The following is a 14,765-nucleotide window of genomic DNA, read 5'->3' as shown; positions in this document are numbered from 1 at the left end:
TGCTCCAGGTAGATGATGGCAGGTGGGGCACTGCAAACCCTGGTGATGTACAGCAAGGCTGCTCTGGGATTAAAGCACACCATTTGTAGTTTCACTGGTTTTATTGTTTTAGTGTAAAGCAGCAGGTCACTGAAAAAATCCTGGCACTTAAATGCTGTAAGATTTATTTGTATCCCAGGGCACATCCAGTCATGATGGCATGTAATAAAATTTCCAGGACTCAGATTTAGCTGTCTTCAGGGCCAGAGGCCTCTGACTGCTGGTCTGTTGTAATGCCTGCAACCTGTGGAGCTGCCTAATTTTATTGTTTTTCTCATGGATAGTATTTGTTAGCAGGTACAATGAAAAGTGGCGAGTCAGTTCTGCAGTAAAAGTCAGGGACAAGAGCAGCAGCCTCCCCCAAAACCTTACATTTTGATTGCATCCTTTCTTTTTATCCTTCTGTGCTTCCTGAGCTCTAAGCATCTCGCTGGTCCATGAGAACCGACGTGGGCTGGGCTGTATTTGCCTTGCACACACTTGGCTGCTGTATGAAGTGTCTGTATCAGAAGACAGCTTTGTTCTTAACCTGCACGGGTGGACAGGCACACACAGAACAGCCTGGGGAATTTCTGAACTTTCTTGTCTCAGGAGGAGAATGTTGTGATAAGGCTTAGTTGTCATTCTGGAAGAGACTGCAAGGGTTTTAAAATAAGCACTGGGACGTCTTGAGGATTTTTAGAGTGTCGTGGAACATGATGTTTCAGATTTAGCCTTACTTGCCGGAAACTTTCCCAACGCCAGCTAAAGCCTTCCAGCGCGCTTGTACCCACAGAGCAGATGTTTTTGTGGTGAAACCTCAGCAGTCTGAGCACAACTTTCACCTAGTCGACTCAGTTTTGTAGCGCACACAAACTCTGCACCTTAGAGATAAGGCCTGAAGGTGGAAAAGCTGCATTCAGAGGGATGGTGCTATTCAGCTTTGACATGTCCGTTTCAGTGCTGTCCCTCAGCCAGCTAGCTACCTTTCGCTCTGTTTCCTTTGGGCTGCATGAACTGACAGTGCTTTGGCTCACCAGCTCCCAAAGATAAACTCTTAACCTGTATGTTTTGGAAGCACCCCTGTAATCCTAATCTCAGTCTTTGCCTAGAAGGTAGCAAGGAGGCAATTTGGTTGCACAAAAAAGCAGAAATGGGAGTTAAGCTTAGGTCTGCAAACTACAGCCAGTTCATGGACCTGGTAGAAATTTTAGCTGTGCCATTAGCATCAGTGTGGATACAGGTGAATCTTGGCAGTAAGTTGTCCATTTTAAAAGCTCTTTTCCAATAATGGCTGCAAGAATATGATTGTAAGGGAGGTGCAAAGAACTACAGAATTGTTTCTGTGCATAAGAAGTATTTCCTCACTGTTTCACGTAAGTCCTGAAATGTGGAGATTTGATGTTACAGATTTTGGAAGTTAAAAAAAAAAAAGGCAGCCAAAACCCCAACATGGTTCTGATTCATGTTATTGCCAGTTGCTGGTCAGGATAAAAAAAACAGGCAAAATGATAACTAATATTTATACCCTTTTGGAATAAAGTATACTTTATAGAGTTCAAGCCTAATCTCCCCCCGTCTGTCCCGCCCCCCAGCCTCCCTCTCCCCCCTGGAACTTACTTGCAAATTTAAGGTTAAGTATTCAAGATTCAGTGCTGCTCATACTGTGTACCACTAGAAGAACATGAAATTTATGTTTTGTTGTTTGAGCCAAAGGAAGGCTTAATAAGCTTCTATGTAAGGTTTTTCTTGCATCTGAAATGAAAGTCTGAATTTCTCAGCATTTATTAATTCTTGCCTACTATGTGCCCTTAGTCAAAGTTTTTAAAAAAACACAATGCAGCAAAACCTAAACAAACTAGAGGAGAAAGTTCACTAGTTCTGTGGCTGCCTGTCAGAGGAACAGAGTTTTGCTTTATTGATCTTATGATTATTCTTTTACAGTGAAATAAACGCCCGGCTTGATGCTGTGTCTGAAATTCTACAGTCAGAATCCACTGTATTTGGTCAGATTCGAAATCTTCTTTGTAAGCTGCCAGATATAGAGAGAGGCCTCTGCAGTGTTTTTCATAAAAAGGTATACCCGTAATTATCCTAATTTATTGTTTTCTAAATAGCATTATTCTGTCTTAATATACTTCCATAGGTTTTCCTGTTTGTTTAACAATATTCTTAGTAAGACTGAGGCTGACATCCTAAAGGGATGCAAGTTATAAAAATTATTTTTGTCTTATGGTAGAACCTTATTTTGTGTCAGTGATACGCTGGTAGAAGAAATGTCTTGAGTAGAAATCTAGAATACATATACTGTATTGCTAATGCTAACAGGAAAAACATCTATGATACTTATGATTTAGTGGCTGGATTCAATGAGATGGGATGGTGTAATAGGTCTTTGTGCCATAAATTACTTCCCTTTACAGAACGCAACACATTGTTTTATACTTATCTAAAATCACACTTGCAAGTGAAACCACTTGGCTGTAGCTAGCTATTTTCAAATGAATGTTAATTTGTTTATGAATTCTGTAATTCGCATCTCAGTTGCACATTTTAATAAGAATTACTTGTAATGAGACACTGACAATTCTTAGTTGAAGCAGATTAATGTGCTAATAGCACCTGTGCAGTACTTCATGTTCTTTCATTTCACTGCTGTATAGAAGGGTTTTGACAGTTTGTTTTAGATGAAGGAATAGGTGGGTAGAAAGAGAACAGAGTTGTAATTTCTTTGAATGGTTCAGCACAAAGGTTTCCTCTTTGAAAATCTGAAATTCTGTTCTGGAATAATTTTTAAAGCCCTAATGTGTTGCAGCAGAAAGACTTGTGTATTTCAATGAATGGATACAGAGATCCAGCTGTAATGGTATTTGAAAGGGCTGAGTCCACCAACTTCCTCAGCCTCTAAAGTGTGCTGTATCCACATGATATAATTGTTCGTTCAAAACAACTGTCCAGGAATTGGAAAATTTACTTTTCAATGGTTTAACTAATTTCAGGTTGAGTGATACCTAAGAAGGTTTGTAGGGATACATCTGTGTCTCACAACATCCTGGCAAATCTCTACTGCTATTCTGTGCTTCCCTTTTTTTCTGGCCCCTTTTTTTTCAGTATTATTTTGTACCTGTGTCCCCTTCTATTTCAAAGCCTGATTGCTCTTCTCTGCTTTAAAGCCACTATTTAGGTGGAACCATTCAGAGCCCCTGTATTTTCATAGGATTTTTGGAATGAGGTGACTGTAGTTTATTTTAACAACAGCCACTGTAGCAAGAAGTTACATGTTTAGTGATTCAGATGGTGGAAAGACGTTGTGGGTGAGAAGTGCACCAGCAAGACTATGAAGAAGGGTAAATGGGGTGGGGGGAGCTCCAAGCACACTCTTCCTTTGATGAGTTTGCTTCACTTGGTAAAAGTCTAGTTTGTCATTCATTGCAGAACACTGTGGAGAGTGCCCAGAGGACTGAAGATCTTTAGGAGTTTGAGGAGATGACAGTGTCCCTGAAAAACTGTGTCTGTTTTGAATAAAGAATCAAAAGCAAACTTGGGGAAACAGATTCCATAGTCTAGACAGACAGTGAATAGGGAGCCTGAAGAAAGGTCTCTGCAAAACAGATACATATTCAAGAACACAGAGTTACTGGTTTTCATGATTTTTTTTTGGAGTATCCATTAAACTCTGCCATTTAATCTCCCACTAGGAGCCTTTCCAGTTCTGTTAATTCCAGATGTCCATCTCTCACATGCTCAAAATAAGGTTCCCTGCAATTTATTCCCACTAAGGATTCCAAAACTCCCAGTGAAATGTGTTGATGGCTTAACCAAGGAAATATGCTGTAATACAGGCTTGTTAATTCAATGTCAACTGCAGGAAAAATAGGTGAATGTGACAAATATTTAATCCTTCAGGTCCTTTTGATGATCTTAAAGGTTTTTTCAACCTTGTGATTCTGTGATTTAGATTTCAATGACATTAGAATTTGAGGAGGAATGTTTCATGAAAGGAGACCTCAGCACTGTACAGAGGTGGCTGGATTATCTCAGATGTTCCAAACATCTTTCATTCAGGTCAGCCACTGCAGGTATTTTGTCATGGACTGCACGTTGCACTAGTAACCTCTAGAGGAGACAGGAAAAAACAGAAGGCCCAAAATTGCTTTGGTTTGGAACTGACTTTGCAAGGCAAAGCATTTTTATTGGAGGTCTTTGAGTAAATAGCATCATTGTATATTTTCCTTTTTTAAAGTCTGCTAATGATTCTCATCTGGTAGTATCATTCAAATTGGCAGTTGTTAATTTGACCCTCCATAACTTCCCATTACCCCAAACCACCAAGAAATATTGCTGATCTGCCCCCAGGTATGAGCAACCTGGTATTAGAACAGCATTCTTTGTAGTGGGAATTAGATATTAACCTTGGAGGTTGTATTGCTAGTGGTGGGTTTGCTCCAGCCTGGAAGAGAACTAGGGAATGGTTAAGGAGACAAGCAATGTTGCTGTTGCTATGGAGAGTGGAATTAATATATGAGGACCGGTTGTTCTCAGTTCCTGCAGCTCCAGTACCTGACATCTTTCAAGGCAGAAACACTGTCAACAGCAGAATGGCCTCACCCTTCTCTATGGCAAGAGAAGTATGGCTGGAGATTAATTGTTTGAAGACTTCTTGGTAGCATTCAGAAGTTGACTTCAGCAGTAAACTGAGAGGCAGCAGTGCCTGGAGTTGGTGCAGATTTAGATCTTGCTGGAAGACACTGTCTCAATGCCTTCTGTAACTATTTTAGCCATGTCCTGTAGCCCTTGGAGAGAGCCACGGAGTAAAGGAAAAAACTTTAGGCCACATACATTTCCTTTTGTGATCTACACCTCAGGACTGTAGGAAATACAAATGGCAGGACACTACTTTTTTTGTCTCAAAGTGATGACTGCATAGTCTTGCCTTGGAGTGCACAGAGCTGTCAGAGACCTGTGCTTGAGTAGGTCTAAAAACCAACACAGAGAACACGTGCCATGGGTACTTGTAAAAATGTTTCCTGCAGGGCCATTCTGATGTTATTTGCTGTTTTCATGCCTGGTTTCATGCAGTGTGTTTCAGAAGATAAATATTTATACAGGCTTGATCCATAAATGTTTGTTTTATTTGTACCCTCTGCTCAGCAAACATTCTTTTTTTGACTAAAACTCCCACTTAATGGGGCCCAGCTTTTTGGAGTTATTTTTATGTGTCTGTTCCAAGTTATCGGTTTGCTTAGTAAATCATTTCTTCAGCGGAGCCATTAAATTTTAGATGCGAAGTCCTGCAGTGCTACCAAAATGAAGCCAGGGGAAACAGTAATACTCTGAATAAGCACAAAATAGGGATGTTTACTCTCTTTCTTGGGAGTGTTGTGTTTAACAAAGTTGTTTGCAGTAAAGCATGTTGAATTTCCCACCTGTAGATTGTATCCCACAGTAGCATCGATTTTTTTTAACTCATTAGGTGACTGTTGTGGTGTGTAGACTATCAGAGTTGCTGTGAGAAGCTTCAGCATATTCATTAAGCATCCTTCAAGACATCTCTTGATTACTTTCAGGGTTGTTTACAGTATCTTTTATACACAACCAAGTTTGTGTGTGTGTGTTTTTTCCCTCCACAGATTCTTTTATAGGTGACACTATAAAAACCTGGCTTCCTCCTGTTATTGAAGCCTCACCTTTACCAGCCTCACCACCCTGGTGGAAGAACTCCTCAGACAGGTGTTCTTGCATATTTGTAACCCACCCTCCTATAGGTAGTGTAGTAATTAAATAACTATTGGAATTCTTTTTTAAAAAGAATAATGTAAAGAAAAGCCCAAAAAATGCCACCTGTTAAACTGATATGTTTCTTAAAGTCCGTATTTGCTTGTTCTTCTTTTCTGGACATTGTTCTCCTGTGAATCACTTGATGCTCCAGGGACCTACTTCACAGTTTTGTGTAGCAAGGCTTCAGCCTTTACTTCTTTGAGTAATTTTGTAGTCAAAGGAAGTCTTCCAGAATTTTGTCCTTTATGTGCATCAAGGTTGATGATGATGATGCAGTCAGTCATACTGCACTTTATTTTGACGTTGAGTCCAAGACTGGATTTATCACCTGTTTAGTCTTTCAGACCTTTCCTTTGTGCTTTGACTTCAGATGCCATTGACAGATTTACTGTTTTATTATTTTATTTTATTTTGTTAGAGCTTTTACAAGATAGAATAAGTAAATTCCAGATTATCAGAAAGATGTTGATAAATTGCAGCAAGTGCAGGGGACTGCCAAAGTTTTCATGTGGCTGAATAATGGACTGTTCATGAGGATAGATCAGAAGATTATTGTGTGGTTAAATTGATGATTAAAAGATGTCAGAAGGTTTAGAGATATCTGAAGAGTATTAAGAGCAAAGAGGGAGTTGAGTTAGTGTAATACAGGAGAGTATTAATTTAATGGATGGGAAGTTGAGGCTATTGGATAAAACTTTTACATGGCAATACTTACTGCTTTATGGATTAGTTTCTGAAAGGAAATGGTAATCATGTAATTCGTTGGAATATAAGGACCTGGAATATAAGGGGCCTCTCCGCGGGCTGCAGGGGGGGTCTCAGCCTTTTCCATGGGCTGTGGGGGGACACCCGCTCCACCATGGGTTTCTCCAGGGGCTGCAGGGGCATCTTTCTCTCTGGCACCTGGTGCACCTCCTCTTCACTTCTCACCAGCCTTGGTGTCTGCACAGTTTCTTACACCTTCTCACCCCCTTCTCTGGGGGCAAAAAGCAGCTGCTTGTGGGTTTTTTCTCCCAATGTGGTTCCCAGAGGCACTGTGACCATCGCTGATGGCCTCAGCCTTGGTCAGCAATGACTCTGACCATCAGCTGGCTGCTGTTTGCTCTGTGGGGCCTGCAGAGAGCTTCTGGCTGCTTCTTGCAGAAGCCACCCCTGCAGCTCCCCTTCTCCACCAGAACCCAGCCACGCAAAACCAAAACACTTTACTTCCTCTGATGAGGAATGTAAACATGGCTTTTCAGTAGTGTCAGTTGATTGATGGGAGAAGTTCAGAAAACTGAAGAAGGAATGTTCCTATGGATCAGTAAAATGTGAAAAAATGCTGGCATAACTATTTATGGACAACTTTTTTCAAACCTCAAATGGAATTGTCTTGGAGTGACACTGAATTTAGCAGGGTTTGAAGGCATTAAGTGTCTCTGAGTTCCGTTTAGTATGCAAATGTTGTGTAGCACAAAACCAAACGTGCTATCAGGTGGAGCATGACTTCCACAGGTAACTAAGAGTTGAATAGGACATCTGCATGGAGGGGATTCCGAGCGTGGCAGGAAGTGCAACGTTCTGTTAAAGTTGTTAACTGCTTGCAAAGTCCTGCCTAATGCTTGGAAATGAACTGAAGGTAGCAAACTGATGAGTTTGAAGAGTGTCTGGAATCTAACAGCAAAATATTTGAGCCACATCAGAAGTCATGTTAATGTTTAAAAAAGGAGTTTCACTGTTTATGGTGAGAAGCTGCTTTATGGGAACCAATATGCTCCTGCTCTGTGGATATCATGAAGCAAGCTCTGAAAGTGCTGTGTGGTATTGGCTGAAATCTGGAAGATTCCTCTTCTGTGGTACCTGGCTAACTGTCTGACATAGGTAGAACAATCTCTTTCTACCTATTGAGGAGAGGATGAAAGGCAAAGTCCAGGTTAGTGTGTTCTTATTACATAGACCTAGGAGTGACCTGACAGAGGCTGAAACTGGCAATAGCTACAAGCACTTTAAGCAATGACTGCTGGTTTTCTCTTTCTGTGGTTTTTTTTTTCTTTTATTTTCTGTGTTCTTATTCCAAGACTCTGCCTCTTAGTGCCTGACCTTGTCTTTCCAAACCCCCTCTTGCCAAAACAGCAGCCTGGGGATTCAGATAACAGCACATAGATGCAGAAATCCATATGGAGAAGTTGTGGTACTCATAAAGTTTCTCAGCCTGCGTTTTTGATTCTTGCACATAATTAGTCCATTTTTCAGCTATTTGTGTACTGCATATGTGCTACAGACCACCATCCAGCAAAAAGTGTAATGTACATCAGCTCTCAACTGTTTGTTGACAACAATGGTTAAAACAATTAGTATGCTTTATTAACCTTTTGAATGTGATGATTATGCAACTGTGTTACAGTTAATTCATTTAAACTGTATTTTATGTCATTTTCTGAAAGCAAAAAAACCCCAACTATGTAGGATTAAATGAAAATACACTGTAATGGTTTACATATTGCCTTCTTTCTCAGTGCTCAACCCAAGAGTTTTTCTTGATACTCAGCACCCTGTCCCGTCTGGATTTGGAAATTCAAGCTCTTGTTCCAGTCATACATTCTCAAATGAAAACTCCACTATTACAAAATGTGCTTTTGGAAATCCCAGAACTTCTCTCCCCAGTAAAACATTATTTAAAGATCCTTAATGAAGAAGCAGCCAAGTAAGTAGAGAAAATAGATTAGTCTTCTGTGCCTTGTGGGCTTGCTGACTACATGTATTCAGTTATGTGAATTACACATCTTATTTTAATATACCCTAGGTTTATATTTTTGATTTTATATATGTACAGGTTGCTTATAGTTAAGCAGAGATTGTGCTTTTCTACAGCTCATACCCTTCCCCTAAACCAGGCAAGCAAATATTTTGCCTAGTGGATATCTGCCTCAGGTTGAAGAGTTTTTTAGTTTCTTGGCTCTTTGGGGGAATGAATTTATAGCAAAATGTGTTTTGCTCATGTTAAATTGTTTAACAATTTATGAAATACTTTGTTTTTAAGCTATTCCTTTTGAAGTGAGACTTGACCTTTAGCAAAGTGGCTGCTTTGCAGTCAGGAATGTGGCTTCTACTACTGTTTGTGAAAATTTTTCAAAGCTTTGCATGTCCCACCATCCTTCTTAAAAATACATTTATATGCTCACTAACAACAGAGAATATGCAGTTGACAGCTACATGCATGCTTGCACGTGCATGTGTATATTGCATTGTGTTAGTTGTATAGTGCAGGTAAATCCTGTAATAGTTTTCAAAAGTGGCCCTTTGCTCCAGGGAGGAGTTTGAGATTAAGGGTTAAGGGGAGTTTGAGATGTTGGGTTTTATGTTGGGGTTTTTAAACTGTCAGTTTTTGAATTTTTGGTGTACATCACATAGTGACAGTCTTCACAATCAGCTGCTGGCTACTACCGATCATTTTATCCTTTCCATTCCCATGGAAACAAGTCTAATTAGCACAAAATCATTTCTAAAAATTAGTACTGTATTTACAAATGGCATCTTTACTGTCACTTATATAATAATCCTGTGTAATGCAAAATCAAAGTCCAGCTTTGCGTTACCTGTATGGTCACTGGCTCCATCTGTAGTTTCATTCTCAAGCAAAAGGGGTATTGATATAAGTAGAAAATGAGACTTTCTATTATTTTTGTGTTTTAGTACTTTCAGTTTGCTAACTATTTGTTCTCCAAATATTAGATTTCAAGGTAATTATCTAATTAAATGGTACAGTTTTGTATTTGCTCTAAAGTACAAATGTATACTTCAGTTCATTTAGGCCTGTTTGTACTACTTTTTGTTGTTTGCCTGATAGTTATTAGGACAACTTAAATTTTTGTTACTTTTGATGACAACAATATTTTTAATAGTTTGTTCGGCTTCCAGTTTTAAATATTTGAATGATGTTATTTCAGGTTTCAATCCTGAGCTGAGATATTGCAGCCAAAACTATTTTGTCATTTTCTGACATTAAGACTAGAAAAGAGCAGATTTTTTGCATGTATTAAAAACTGCTCTGGTTAATCATTTCTTTAGAAAAGAAGCAAGGTACTCTGAAAAACTCCTGGTGACATTCTGCTTTGATGAGAACTTTGTAGGATGTTTTTTTCTTTGTAATCCTCATTAAAATCTGTCCAAATTTGGACAAATTCTAAATATGCAAAAAAATCTGTGTTCCTGTTATGCAGTAATTATCTAGAGCTTCACTTTTGATCATGGTAAAAGGGGTTGTCTGTACTTGGGATCCTCCATGTTGGGACAACAGTTGTATTCTGAAATTCTGGATTGAGCCAGAAGGGAACGATCTGTCTTGTGATTCCTTTTCTTGCTTTACTTGACTAAGGGAAAACAAGCATAAAGCCGCAGGATGCACACTGAGAGATGACAGAAATCCAAGTCAGCAGGGTTTGGCATAGAAGGGCAAATATAATGTAGACGAGTAGAAAGCAATAGCAATAGATGGGTTTTTTAATACAATGGGGAAAGGACTATCAGTGTTTAAATGCCTTTGTGTTTATATACTGTGCATAGCAGCTTTTGGTAAATGTGCTGTACTATGAAGAAATAACAGAAAAAACTTACTGAGAGAGGAATGAAGCTAGTATTAAGTGAGAATAACAAATAAAAATATGGACACAGCCAGTAGAATTGGGGAGTGTGTCTTTTGGTTTTACCATTACTATATCTTTTGCTTCTTATGGATAGGACTGGAGATAAAACCCAATTGTTCAAGGACCTTACGGACTTCCCTGTCATCAGAAAGAAAAAAGAGGAGATCTCGGATGTGCTTTCTAAAATCCAGTTGCATCTGGTAGACATTCGTAAACAGATCAAGAATCCTTCTGCCGAGTATGTTACAGTTTCTGGTCAAGAGCTAATATGGTGTCTATTATGGATGGCTGTTCCCTTGCTTGTCTAGAAAATAGCTTAAAAGCTAGGCTTAACTAGAACTCTCTTCATTTAGCATGGTACTTGATCAGGTCATTTGCCTATATTTGCACAACTTCAAAAAACAGGTTTTTGACAGTGTCACTTTATTTAAGTCAATTTCTTTGGTGATTTAAATAATAAAACCACATTACTGCAGTCAAATTTGTTTCAGTAATGCTTTGCTTTTTTGTGTATTGAATTGAAAGTATCAGTGAGATACCACTGTTCAGCATTGCGCTGGAACTGAGAGTGGGAGACCTGGGGAAAACTCCACAGAAAGTTGGGAAAAGAAATTAGCTTGGCAACTGAATGAGGGTTGAGAGTAAAAGAGATGAATCAGTGAGGACAGTGTGGTATGAAGCTGGAAGCAGATCACCGTCCCACTGAGGACCTGGGACGCTGAGAAAGACCCAAGAGATGCAGCAGGGAGCAAATAGACAATGCTGAGAGGGGATGGGAGAAGGGATGAGTTAGAGTATCACTTGATAAAGACCTTGGGTGGATATTTCTTTTGCTACTGAGGTTCAGAAGAACAAACATGTGGCAGGAGAGTTGGGGAGGATGTCAGCTAAGATGCTAAGTCCAAGAGGAAATGTGGAAGAGTGCATTTCGGTATTGCATGAGGAAGGAAAGAGCCAGGATTTGAAGGATTTCTCTGAAATACTGGCTTAAGAGTTGGATGATGACATGTGTGTGAAAGAGGGAAGAGTTGATGAAAGAGGAGAGTATCAAGAAAGTAGCCAGGTCTGAACTGGAGAGTTTCAGAAACCACCAGTTAACTATGCCTGTTTTAGAGGGGCCCCTTGTAGCAGCAGACAGCTCAGAAACCATTGCAGGCAAAGAGCTCTATCTTGGGAAATTCATTAATGGAGCTGCACAAGTTAAAGCTATCTGTCATTTAATTACATCTGGTATGAGTGTATTGCAGACATCAAAAGACACAAAAGAGGAAGGGTTAGAGAAGAGGGTCAGTGAGGAAAGGGAATTGAAGGGGAGGAGCAAAGCATAGACACGAGTCTGAGTTAAGCTCAGCCTTCCTCAGAACTTGTGCTGTTGTAGCACTCTAGCACTCTGATAGATGTTGTGTTCAAGCACTTCTTTGCAACAGGACTGGTCAGAAGTAGGTTTATGGTTTGCTGGTTCTGGAAGAAAAAGAAGCTGCCAGGAAATCTGTTCTCTTTATCTTCCCACTCTGAACACATTCAGAGAACAGACGTTCTGTCAGGGAGGCACTCAGATTCTTTGCTCCTGCATGTGTGCCCTCCAAACACACTATTATGAATGCAGTCAGCCCACAGTTTATTAACTTAAATTTGTGAAGATCCACTTGACATACACCTTTTCAAAAATATGAGGTTACATCCATATCTGTCTTATCTTTCATTTCCAGACCTCTAATGTAACTAATAGCATCACTAAACAGGACAGAAAGCTGTCCAGATAGTGATAGCATTGCTATTCTTTTCAGGCAGGATTTAGAGAGAAATTGCTACATTTGGGAAAAGTTTGCTTCCTGATAAGCAGTGCTTCAGGCCCAGTTTATTTAATACTGCACATATTTATATAATAGGCCTAAGAATTAAAGGGTAAAAAAGGAAATGTTTTTGTTGTTTTGAAGAAGATTGCAACCTCTCTACTTATTTCTTGCTAGCCACACAAACACACCAGGCAATTGAACTGGCTGTGTAACTGTTCTGAGTTCAGTTAGTCGTCTAGCATAGACACAAATATGGTCTTGTTTTCTGACTACTCTTCATGAACACGGCTTGCTTAATTGTTTTGAGCTAAAATTCAAGAAAAAAATGCAATACTAGCACATCAGCAACACTACTAGTAGCAGCAGCAGTTGATTCATTTTCAAATCTTTGTCTTGTGTATTATGCAACTTCAGGGTTTCAGAGGTACCGATTATTTTCAAGGTGTTTTAGGTAAATTAAGAACTAGTGTAGTCTGTCCATTCTGGAGTGTGCTCATGTTAGGGTTATTCTTCTTGTTTGTAGTCTAAGGTGATTGCTGGGTATTCTGGTGAGGTGTGGAAGGTTTTATCTACATCATACTAACTGTAATGTAAGAGCTTTGTCAGATGAGTCTTGGGCATTTCTGTAAAGGTGATCAGATACTGGGCTAATCTAATCTCTGCTGGAAATTAATTTTCCATCTGTGTTTTTTATTCTTTGACGTCTAGAACCTCAGGCTGGTGTTATAAAAATAACTGACATGAATTGTATAAAATACTGCAGGAAAGACGTAATGTAAATTTCACTGTACTGAGCTTCTTGCCATTACTGCTGGTTTCCTCTGTTCTTTCCATTTCTGAACTCCAATTGATCCAAACGTGAAGGAAGGTACTGTACATGCAGTGCTAGCATTTGAGGTTTTGAGCTCTTGTCTGTGAAATACTGTAGGTAAATATGGCTCAATAGGAATCACTGATCCCTGGGCAGGAAAGCACATCTTACTCGTAAGGCTGAGGGACTTGGGACTCTTTAGCCTAGGTGAGACTGAGGGAGGATCTTACCAGTCCTTTTAAATACTTGTAGGCTGGGTGTCAGGAGAACAGGGTCAGTCTTTTGACAGTGATGCCCTGCAACAGGACAGAGGCAATGGGTACAAAGTGAAATATAGGAAGTTCCAGCTAAACATGAGGAGGAACTTCTTTACTGTGGGGGTGGCAGAGCTCAGGGCCAGGGCTGCCTAGAGAGGTTGTGGAGTCTCCATCTCTGGAGACATTCAAAACCTGCCTGGACTGTGTCCTGTGCAACCTGCTCAAGGTGACCCTGCTCTGGCAGGGGGGTTGGACTAGATGATCTTCAAAGGCCCCTTCCAACCCCGATCATTATGTGATTCTGTGAAACAGCCTGAGTACAGCTTGTGTATAGTGTAGAGTCTGTGTAAATGCTGAATTCTCTGCGAGGCCCAGTCAGGATCAGGTAAGTCTTAACTAGCTTTAGTCTGGGTTTGGCTTGGTAAGAGGGAGGTGAGCAGAACATTTTAGTAGATGGAGGAGCAAAAGGGCAAAGATGAGGCAGGAACATGGCAGAGCAAAAGAACAGCTCAGGGTAGAAGTTGCTCTGTTGGCAGCAAATGTACGTGATTACCCTCATTTTTAGGGAAGAAAGAACATTAGCTTCTGGTCTGCTCAGTCTCTTCAGGATGAGTATGGGTTTCGTCTGATGCTTGCAGATTTCTTGATTTCATTATGGTTATGCTTCTGTAGTCTTCTTAACTTCCCATGATGTGTAATATTATATTTCTGTTTGTTTAGTTTATGATAGAAGTCAAGAATTCCAATAAATCATCCGTTCCATCTGACTGGGTTATGGTTAGTAGGTATGTAAAATGTCTTTAAAGTTTGCTGTATTTTAATATATAAGGAAAAAAATATAGTATGGGCCATTTTGGTTTTACAGTTAATTAGATACACATTGTCACAGCTCCATGTGTGTTTGTGGTTTGGGGTTTCTTTAAACTAAAAGCAACCAATGAAAATGGTTACATTGATTTATTGCCATAGTAAGTTTTGCTTAAAACCAAACAAGACCAAGCTGAAAAACCGGAACTTTTAAAAGTGTTTATTTTTAAATAGTACTTAATGTTTCAAAGCAGATGTATTGGCATGAAAATTACGGTTTTGATTCAGTTGTGCCTGTAGATTGTAGATATACATTTTTCATAAAATTTTAGTTGTCCTTACTTTATTCAGAAAGGTAAAAGTAGCTGTGCAAAATATCTCAGTATCTAAGACTTAGTGTATTAAAAATGTTTTAATTTTATTTGTTCATACAAACAAGCTTTGCTTGCTTTGTTACTTAGTGTTGTGTAAGCATGATTTTAGATAGTTTAGATACTTTTTCCAGTACATGAAACAGAGGTGAACTGGAAGATCATTTATTATTTAAACAGGTAGAATACCTTATGTTATGATGTGTACACAGAGCCATGTCTCATCAGAAGTAGGCATAATAAAGGTGAACTCTGAAGCGATGTTCTATTCACTTATGCAAGAATTCGATATTGAAGTGCACAGA

At 39.4% G+C, this 14,765-nt stretch overlaps 1 protein-coding gene and 1 pseudogene across 2 annotated transcripts in view; both read left to right on the top strand.

Moving 5' to 3' along the window:
• The window catches only part of LOC311199751 (tubulin polyglutamylase TTLL13-like), a 138,294-nt pseudogene that overhangs the window by 71,376 nt on the left and 52,153 nt on the right, over positions 1-14,765 (top strand). The window lies entirely within an intron of this gene.
• Positions 1-14,765, top strand: part of LOC311199716 (DNA mismatch repair protein Msh3-like) — a gene marked incomplete at its 5' end in the record, with an annotated part of 81,301 nt that overhangs the window by 31,787 nt on the left and 34,749 nt on the right. Inside the window, 4 exons of the mRNA XM_084273851.1 lie at positions 1,963-2,095; positions 8,292-8,479; positions 10,513-10,681; positions 14,003-14,067. Of these exons, the coding sequence (XP_084129977.1) occupies positions 1,963-2,095; positions 8,292-8,479; positions 10,513-10,681; positions 14,003-14,067 (555 nt within the window). The remainder of the gene's footprint in view (positions 1-1,962; positions 2,096-8,291; positions 8,480-10,512; positions 10,682-14,002; positions 14,068-14,765) is intronic.

This window comes from Gallinula chloropus (assembly GCF_964237585.1).
Source record: "Gallinula chloropus genome assembly, chromosome: 21".
NCBI lineage: Eukaryota > Metazoa > Chordata > Aves > Gruiformes > Rallidae > Gallinula > Gallinula chloropus.
Note: the sequence above shows the minus strand (reverse complement) of the source record. Positions and strands in the feature narration are given on the sequence as shown.